General features: G+C 28.5%; 2 protein-coding genes across 5 annotated transcripts in view; both read right to left on the reverse strand.

Moving 5' to 3' along the window:
- Window positions 1-4,354: 4,354 nt before the first annotated feature.
- LOC106299435 (jacalin-related lectin 35-like) lies at window positions 4,355-5,367 on the reverse strand. The gene is made up of 2 exons (XM_013735530.1): window positions 4,879-5,367; window positions 4,355-4,780 (listed from the first exon to the last, which is right to left on the reverse strand). The coding sequence occupies exons 1-2, from the start codon at window positions 4,924-4,926 to the stop codon at window positions 4,367-4,369; spliced, it is 462 nt and encodes a 153-aa protein (XP_013590984.1). The 5' UTR covers window positions 4,927-5,367; the 3' UTR covers window positions 4,355-4,366.
- A 3,896-nt stretch (window positions 5,368-9,263) lies between these two features.
- LOC106298879 overlaps window positions 9,264-10,082 on the reverse strand; it is a 1,522-nt gene continuing 703 nt past the window's right edge. The window contains exons 2-4 of one of the 4 annotated variants that reach the window (XM_013735009.1): window positions 10,022-10,068; window positions 9,676-9,800; window positions 9,264-9,599 (exon numbers count right to left, since the gene is read on the reverse strand). In XM_013735009.1, coding sequence (XP_013590463.1) covers window positions 9,678-9,800; window positions 10,022-10,068 — 170 coding nt within the window. In that variant the 3' untranslated portion in view covers window positions 9,264-9,599; window positions 9,676-9,677. Of the gene's footprint in view, window positions 9,801-10,021; window positions 10,069-10,082 lie in introns of all 4 variants that reach the window. The other 3 variants (XR_001261594.1, XM_013735010.1, XM_013735008.1) reach the window with 3 other exon arrangements.

Consider the following 10,082-nt stretch of genomic DNA (forward strand, 5'->3'; position numbering starts at 1 on the left):
ATGTAGTTTTTTTTTTCTGTTTGTATTATGAATTTAAATATTATTGTATGACTTTTTAAAAATATGTTTTCCAATTTCATATTTTGTTTTAAAATTTAAATTATTTTAAATTCTGAATATTAAATATAAATTAAAATCTATTATATACTAATTAATAATAATATAATAAGAAACGATGTAAACTCCTCGTAAACATTACATGGAGTTTACATCGAATGTTTACGAGTGATTAACATCGAAATATTTACGAGGGTTTTACATCGAAATGTTTACGAGTGATTTACAACGAAAGTATTTACGTGTGCTTTACATCGAAATAATTACGTGGGATTTACGACGAAGTCTTACGTGGCGTTTACGACGAATCCTTTCCCTGCGCTTTACGAGGAATATATTTCGTCGTAAACGTAACGAGTCGTTTACGACGAAACCTCCGTTACGACGGACGTTTAACAACGAAACGTCTTTTGACGTTAATTCGTCGTAACACCCCGTTTACGACGAATTTACAACGAATACTGCCCTAGTAAAAAATATGTTTTCTTGTAGTGATTTTTTTATTATATGGTTAATGTGATTGTTTATTTTTTTAATAATATAAAATTAAACAAAAATGAAGGAGAATGCAAAAATTGTTATCAAATCTTTATTATTCATAATCATTAATTGTCATATATATGTTAATCAATTAGGTAATTATGTAGTTTTTATTTGAAGAAAGAATACACGCTTCTTATATTTTGGGTTAGTATAATGTTCTCTAGTAATTGGATTTGAACCAACATTTTTTTCGATTGATTCTTAAGCTGTCACGTAAGCTAAATTGACATCCCAATTAAGTGACACCTAAGCATTGTTTCTTTTTAATTAATTCAAACTTAAGGTTATAACTTTTTAAATGATCATCAATTAATATATAGGATATCCGATTCATCTTATAACATTTTGAAAATATCATTTAGGTATTAATGCAAAACACATATGGAAATTTTTTTATGAAATAAAATGAATGATAGTTACCAATAACCATGACCATTTTCTAAATCAAAATTCAAACTAAACACCTTTTTAGAAAATTTGATTTTGATTCCATTTAATATCAAACTAGATCATGATCTTCAGATTTTATTTTAAATTAATTAATTTTTTTATAAATTAATTAAATGTTATATAATGTTAAGAAAGATTTTAGTTACATAACATTTATTTTATGTGCATAATTTAAATAATTAAAATTGTATTGTGTAATTTATCTTACTATAATTTGGCTTATATCACAACCGGTTTAAATTTGTTGCCTATAATTACTCTTAAGCAATTATCTTGGGATCATATATATTTTGAAAATTTTCAAAACTATTTTTGTTATTATATTTATTGTATAATGTAGTTATTTTTAATGGATGTTCATATAATAATATACTAGACCTTGACCCGTCCGACCGGACGGGTATTTATTTTATATCTTTAGTATTTTTTACTTTATATTGAATATTTCATTTGTAGTATTTAAACATAAATTTATATTGAAAATTAATCTTTGCGGTTATAATAAAAATTAAAATTAAAAGTTTAATAAAATATTCGGATAGTCTAGCCCATAGAGCTACGATGCAACCGTCTTACGTTGTTCACATTGATGCAGATCACCCAGTTTGGTTTACAGAGTCTCTATGAGTCTGTAAAAGTCGATGACAAAAAAAAAATATTCGGATATAAATTTTATCACAATTAAAATAATATAGAGGTGGGTCATAAGTTTTCCAATTTCAAAATCTTAGCATCCCTTAAAAAAAATTATAAATACCTAAAAATATATAAACATATTTAGAACTATAATTTCTATTAAAATACATTTGTTAAAGAAAAATAATCTTACGCTGTTGTTGCTTATTTCTAGAGCTTGACCCGTGACCGTATAAAAATTTGCTTTCACTTTAAATTTTTTCTTTGTACTAATGGTATAATATATATATATATTTGTAAATTAAAATGTATTACATAATTGTTAATATAACATTTTAAAACATAAAATTTTATTTATTACTTTGAATAATTATATTTTGTGATTATAATTGTCTATTACATCACATTGTATCATATACAAATCCAATATTTATAACTATCGTATATTTTATTTATATGCTATATAAATTGATTATGATGTGTGATATTTTATTTTATTATTTATTACTAACAAATATTAAAAATATTTAATATGTTAATATGAAATATATTAGAAAATCTATTTTGGTTAAGATTTGATTAAGGAAATCTATTATTTAAATTAGGAAAAGACAAGCATACTTAAATATAGTTTCAATAAATATCTCAATGGCATTCTAATGTAAATAAATTGTAAAATTAAAGGGTCTTTCTCTTTTGTACTTCTCTTTTAATAATATAGATGTATAAGATATTATTATATTTTATTTTTAGTTATTTCAATTTTTTTCTTTAATAAAACCTTTGTAATTTATTTAATTTAGTGTATGATATATTTTCATAAATTTTAATTATAATTTTTTATGTCAATTTATTGCTTTTATTTATGTACAGTATTTAATTTAATATGAAAGGTTATTTAAATTAAATGAATTTAATTTTATATTTATGAAAATATAAATTAAATAATCCATTATTTACCTGATTTGATATCGAGTAATATTATTTTGTAGTATCCAAACATGCTAAAATAAATTATAATTATTTTTTTGTTTCACAAATGTATTTTAGTCAATTGTTTTATTTATTAAATAATATGAAGAATATTGATAAAAAGTTCTAAAAAGATGAGACATCTCTCTTATTAAAACATGAACATTCCCTTGGACCCAATTTTTTTTTGTAAAATTTTAAATTAAATACATACCTATATTGTAATGTAATTATGGAAACAATAGTATACTAATATCTAGGCCTGGGCATTCGGGTACTCGTTCGTGTTCGGATCGGGTGCTTCGGATTTTTGGGTTTTCGGATGGAGAAGTACAGAACCCGTTCGGGTTATTTTATACTTCGGATCGATTTCGGGTTTTTAAGGTTTGGGTTCAGGTTATTTCGGGTATAACCAAACCGTGTAACAAATTATAAAAAATCTATGTATATCTTTAATTTGACCATGTAAGACCAGAAACAATACTGTTATAGTTACAAGATTGAACAACTTAATATAAAATTTATGATCTTTCTGATTTGTTATTACGTTTAGGAACACGAGCATGTATTCTTTTTCTTTGTGTAATTTCTATTTGTATTAACTTGAATAGAAAATGGCAAAGAATCCATATATTCATAAATCAAAATAAAAGAGACATCAAAATCAAACATAAATCAAATCTGGATAATCATGAATGTTTGAGCTCATGCCTGTGTAAAGAGAAAAGAGAAAACAAATCGGAAATCCTACTTGTAATCAAACATAAATCAAAATCGCAAAGTATAGTGATTCATACATGTAATCGGTCATAAAATGAGTTTGAGTATGTATTGAACATATACATTGAAGAAGGAAAAGACGGAAAGATGAATGGGAATGGAAAATGTAAGTTTAGAGTTAGTAATACATATATATATATATATATTCGGACACTTCGGGTAATTGGTTCGGGTATCAAATATAACCAATCGGGTACGGGTATCCGGACTGGTTGAATCCTAAACCCGTTCGGGTTTTTTTTAACTTCGGTTCGGTTTTCGGTTTGGGTTTTCGGGTCGGTTCGGGTTCGGGTTTCGGTTAATATGCCCACGCCTACTAATATCTATGTTTTCAAATAACACAATTACTAGGCTAAGATCTGTGCCTTACGCGGAATGAGATTAATATTATATTATCAAATTCACATAATTTTTCATTACATATAGTTTTTATCTTTTCTAACCGCAAACTAAAAAGACTATTGGATTATTATACAAAGAAAGATAAAGGGAACAACAACAGTTTTTACAAACTAAAGAAAGTGGTGAATTCAGTTGCTCAAAAGAAAAATGTGGTTAATTCCAAACCAGTAGAGCTTGCGTAAGAGGATACAATAGAGAAAAATATGAATCCCAAGTGTGACTAACACTGCTTTTCCATAATAATATCAAAACACATGTAGATGAACCTGCAGATTTGGGAGTATGGTTTGGAACTCAGTGAATCAATCTCCTCTAAATCTTTCAATCATCTTATGGTTTAGAGTAGTTTCAAATAGTTTCGACTGTATTCTAGGTTTCCATTATACTATTAGATGCATTCATTCATTATAAAAAAAGTGTTTACAATGAAGCAACACACACATACATAAAGCTGCAGATTTGATCATTTGGAAATGTAACGTCAGGCCATTGACAGAAAGAAACCATCAAAATGTTTGAGAGTTTATTAGATCACAATAGAAGAAAACATCATTTGTTTAGATAGCATAGAAGCAACACACGCATACATAAAGCTTAAAACAAACCAAATACAACAATAGACACAGTACAACTCGACAAGCTTACAAAATAGTTTTATCCGAACTCCAAGTATATCTGATTGGTTGTGCATCAGTTCGGTATAGGTGCCCACTCTGGCTCTAAGCTTGTAAAGATAGTCACCAGCTTGTCCAACGAACCCAACAATTTTGTGGTCTTTCTTCTCCAGCACGATTGGAGTTCCTGACTCCAGACCATACGGATCAGACGTTCTTTTGTTTTTCTTGAATTTAAGACATATGATCACCGGTGCATCTACTCCATAAATCATCTCAATGTACACTATCGCGCATGTGACATATTCACCAGTTTCAAGCACAAACTGCACATTTTGGAACCAATTCAATATTCAAGAATTCAGGGGTTCTAACATTAACTTTAAGAGAAGACAATAATTTAAAAAGAAATAAAGAAAACAACCTCCTCTGTTCCAAGCAATGACTTCTTCCCGTGATCACCTCCAATCATAAGCTTTGAACCTTTTTCATACTCAGCCTTGAAATAAGTTACACAAAGGTCACCTTGTCCCAAAACAGCTCAAAGCTCTCGAATCTCTCAAGATTCCCACCGTAAAAAACCCATGCGACCACCGTTCCTCCTCCAAACTCCCAATCACCGTCGTAACCTGCGACGCCCACTCCCCGTTCTGCCTCGTCACCTCCATCTCCTTCGAAAACTGCTCCTCCGATCTCTCCATATCCTCCACAGCACTCAAAGCTCTCTCCCCATCTCTCGTCTCCCTCTCGTTCCACCCGAATTCTCACATTCCTCGATTTATCACATAATCTGTTAAAATATCGATACCCACTTCGATTACTCTACTCTGCAACCTTAAAGCTCTAAACTTGTCGTCAAACTCGATCCCTGGCGAGATACCCGACAATATCAGCGACCTAATTTCGTTAAGAACCTAACTTTCCGAGATTAACTATATGCGTAAGTTTTTTTACGAAACAAACTATATATATTACATAAATACCACTGGTATTTGTTGTAATTTCTTTAGTAAACGATGGACTATTAAAACTAACTAGGTGTCTTGCCCGCATGTGCGGGCATAATCTTTTTATAGATATTTATTATTTTATATAGATATTTATTATTTTATATTTTGTTAATTCAAAACCAACATGTTAAGTTATTATTTATATTCTTAACAAGTTTATACCAAACATAAAATAATTTATATATGACAGCAAATTTCATTAAAATATATATATTAATTATTGTGTTGAAATTTTCTAAACACTCATATATTATAAATGTTTTAGACTATATTTTTATACAAATGTTTTTTCTTCATTAATATTTAATTATATACTGTTTTATATCTTAATTTTTATAATAAAAATATTATTTAAAGATAACAACACAGCATATAAGTATTATCTTATTTTTTAGAAATATAAAAGATTATTTCAAGATAACAACAAAATATATGAGAATTATCTTTTTAGAAATTTAATATTATTAATATAAAATTCGTTTTTAATTAAAATATTATATATAAAATGTTTTAGACTATATTTTTATACAAATGTTTTTTCTTCATTAATATTTAATTATATACTGTTTTATATCTTAATTTTTATAATAAAAATATTATTTAAAGATAACAACACAGCATATAAGTATTATCTTATTTTTTAGAAATATAAAAGATTATTTCAAGATAACAACAAAATATATGAGAATTATCTTTTTAGAAATTTAATATTATTAATATAAAATTCGTTTTTAATTAAATTATTATATATAAAATTTTATTAAGGATAACAACGACATTAACCAGTCTAACTTTTAACGTGAGAGCTCGATTCCGAAAATTTACTTGGCAAATAATAGTATAGATAGCTCGGGAGAATACCGGTGATGCCCCATCAGCGGAAATGACAAACTTGTAAATAATATACTAAACCAAGGTTACTCTGAATAATTGCTTCTCTATTAATAATAAAGAGATTAATCTTGTATTCAAACCATATAAAACAGTAGGTCTTATTTTTTAATAAATTTTTATCAATTTATTTTCAAATTATTTAATTTATCAAATTATTGACTAAAATATTCAAATCATTTCTGAAAAAATCGAAAAAATAATTTACTTATTTTTTTGCAGGTTTAGATACTACAAATAATTTCAATAAATATCAAATCAATTAAATTAAAAAATTATTTTATTTAGCTTGAGACTTCTCTCTCCTCTCTTAGGGAGAAAAAAGTTTCTCTCTTCATCCCTCTTATCAAATCATAAATCTTTCCGAGAGATGTAGATTTTGTTTTTTTTTGTATGATATATGATCATCAGATCAATGTTTTTGTTCCGGTTGCGGATTATACTTTCGCTTAGGTGATTTTGTCGTGTTTTCAAACTATTTTGAAGCCGTTCTTCATTTTCAAGTTCTTATCTTCGAAAATAGTTTGATTTTAATAAATCTTCAAACTTCCTCCTTCGAAAAAAAATCCCGTTTAGTTTTATGTCAAATTTTATCTTCTTACAATTATCCTAATATATTTTGTTTATGGATGTTAATCTTTACCCTCACTTGTTGTGAGCCATGAATTGGGCATCTGAGAAAAGTTTCCTTGATGCAAAGTATTATGTGTTTGTGGATTGATCTCGACTGATTTCTCAGAGACTTAGTAGAATCGGCATCTTTAATGGTCCGTAAAAAGTTTCTTTGAATCAAAATCGAGTTTTCCCAGTTCTTATCAATTGGAGATGAAAAAATCCGGCTAAAAACAGCAGTTGGGGAGGAGGATTGGAGATATATTTGATCGGAATCTGGTGAGAGACAAGGCTGCAAAGAAATGATATGATTAGTGTCGGATTTTACGGCGGAGAAACTTCTACGGTGACCGGAAAGGTTTACTCTCACATGAGAGACACGTGGAGAAGCATGTATTGCAAAGGAAGCTCAAGATTGTAAACGCGGTGTGATAAGGATGTCCTTCGCGGACATAAAAGTGGGGCTTCGGATTTGATTAAGTTGTATATCTTTGTTTTTTGGGTCTCTTATATTTTTAAAACCCGATCCATGTAGTTCTGCCCATTGGGCAATAATCAATGAAATGTTGACAAAAAATATTATTTTATTTATATTTTCATTGAAAATTACATTCATTTAAATTTCAATAGGTTTACATATTAAATTAAATAATGTATAAAAATAAATGCAATAAATTGACATCAAACAAAATATTTTAATAAACAATTTATCAAAATATATTATACAATTAATCAAATAAATTACATAAATCTCATTAAAATTCATAACAAAAAGATTTGAATTAACAAAAAATCAAATTTAGAATATCTTACAAAATTTCATATTGAATAAATACAAAATAATATATTTATTTATATATATATATATACAAATACTCAAAAATAAAATGTTAAAACATTTTTATTTCGTAAATGAAATTTTGTTAAATATTCCCTGACTTTAAAAGTCTATTAAAACGGTTTGTATGATTCAAAAAAGACATAATCGGCGTCGTCGTGCGGATCTGACAAAAAAAACACAAAAATATATTAACATTTATTTACTGTTCCCAATGAAAAACTCTTAGATGATGGGTTTCAATTTAGAAACAGATGATTGATAAATATAATATAAATAAAATCTCTCTTAACACTAAAAAACATTCAATTAATTTATAAAATTTGTTTAATCAATTTAAAATAAAATCCGCCCTGTTTCGCGAATCATGATCCACAAAAGTATTATATTATTAGGACACAAGATTTATTATATGTTGATTAGAAACAAAGATAGTAGTATCATATTGTTTCCATAATTAATTTATAATATAAGAGTGTATTTAATTTAAAATAATACAAAAAGTTGAGTCCAAAGGAATGTTTTTATTTTAATAAGAGAAATGGATGGAGTCATCAAAACCATTAAAAGCCCATATGATGTGGTCTACCAATTTATATCTTTTTATATATAACACATGTAGCCAAATAGAGGAAGCACAAAACGTCATGTGGCATCTTTCCATTTGCAGTTTTTTTTTCTTTCGTCAAGATATCTAACATTGTTCCGAGCTTCTAACGAGTTTGATTTTCAATTTTTCGTTATTGGGGTGTATGGTGTATACTGGCAAAAATCTGATCTAACATCTAGAGTTCACATCCCAAAATTGACTCACGCCTAATCGTTTCCCTCACCGTGATACACTGGCACCATCACTTCACTTACCCTAAATTTTGATATACCGACCATGTAAATTAGAGTTTGTAACACCTCAGACCATCATTCAGTAGAGGTAATTATTTTATTTATTTATTTTGTTATCAAACGGCTGATCTATTATTCAAGTTTTGAGGCGCTTTGATCTTTGAAGCAAAAGCTTGAAGCTTTGAAATATTTGGCTTTATATACACTACATGTGCTTCCTTGTTGACCAAATGTGTAGCCATCCAATATCCAGGTTTCACTAAAGGAAATGTGGGTATTAATAGCTGGCGTTAAACGCTATTAGTTCGTTTTAATAGTGTTTCTTAAACCGCTCTGACAGCGCCCGTTATCATAGGTCCGACCCTTTTAATAGCGGATATGTTGTATGCCATAGTTAACTATACAACGATAGCGTTAGTTTGTATGCAATTGTTAATATTTATAATAATGTGGTATAAATGTTACTGAAGCTCATTAATTTTAATTTTATTTAACATATAGCAATTTGTTTATTAATTAAAATCAGTTTCTTTTTTTGTCAAGTACAAATAATATCAGTATAATTAAAAATAAAATTTTATTTATTAATTAAAATCAGTTTACAAATACAATCAATTTTACAAAACTAAACAAGTACATATTAAACAAAAACTAATTAAAACATATTAACCTAAAAACTAAACCTAAGCCGCCGCCTTCCTCAAGCTCGTTGTTTCACTTCAACCTTCCTCGAGGTTCATCTGTCTCTTCCACCTTCTTCAAGCTTCCCTAGTATCTGAAAAGCACACAGAACAAGTGTTGCTAAATACAATGATTTGAGGATATACACTTATGCTTAAGACGGGAACCAATCAGTACAAGATCAACGAACAAGATAACTTATCTCAACACCCATACTTAAGCATGATTGTCTTCAAGTCTGCCGTAGAGCAATGTTTTATCTGTATAATCCTTCAAAGGCAATGAATCAGCAGACATAAGCAAAACTCTGAGAAGAAGAAAGTCTCAGTCTTTACTGTCACAATACCTTCAAAGGCTGCACTTGGCAATTCCAGTGAGAGACTGCAACATTCGTGTGAGTCTAGACGGAGACAAGTTCGAGACATCTCCTCTGCACAACATCAGCTCTTGCTCACGAGTCACGACCACCACCTTTACCAGGAACAAAAATAATATACTGATAAGCTTTCATTGGATGAAAGAAGTAGAAATATGTAAACTTGGTCTTTCAATGAACCAATTGGTCTCTAACTAAAATTGAAAGAAGCAGAGGACTTTTCAAAGATCAAGATGAGTCTCTTACGAGCATGTAGCAAACAAACACATGAAAATTACAGAATGATGAAAACAAATCAGACAAGCTAAAACAATACCTTGCAAACGCTAGGACATAGTTTTGGCAGAGTCATCCCTCTTGGTCCTGTATGCTCCACC

The sequence above is a fragment of the Brassica oleracea genome, chromosome C6 (assembly GCF_000695525.1).
Source record: "Brassica oleracea var. oleracea cultivar TO1000 chromosome C6, BOL, whole genome shotgun sequence".
Taxonomy (NCBI): Eukaryota; Viridiplantae; Streptophyta; class Magnoliopsida; order Brassicales; family Brassicaceae; genus Brassica; species Brassica oleracea.

Coding starts and splice junctions, on each gene's coding strand:
- LOC106299435 (XM_013735530.1), bottom strand. CDS start 4,926: ATGATTGGAGGTGATCACGGGAAGAAGTCATTGCTTGGAACAGAGGAG. Junction 4,781..4,878: donor CATTGCTTGGAACAGAGGAG/GTTGTTTTCTTT, acceptor CAAAATGTGCAG/TTTGTGCTTGAAACTGGTGA.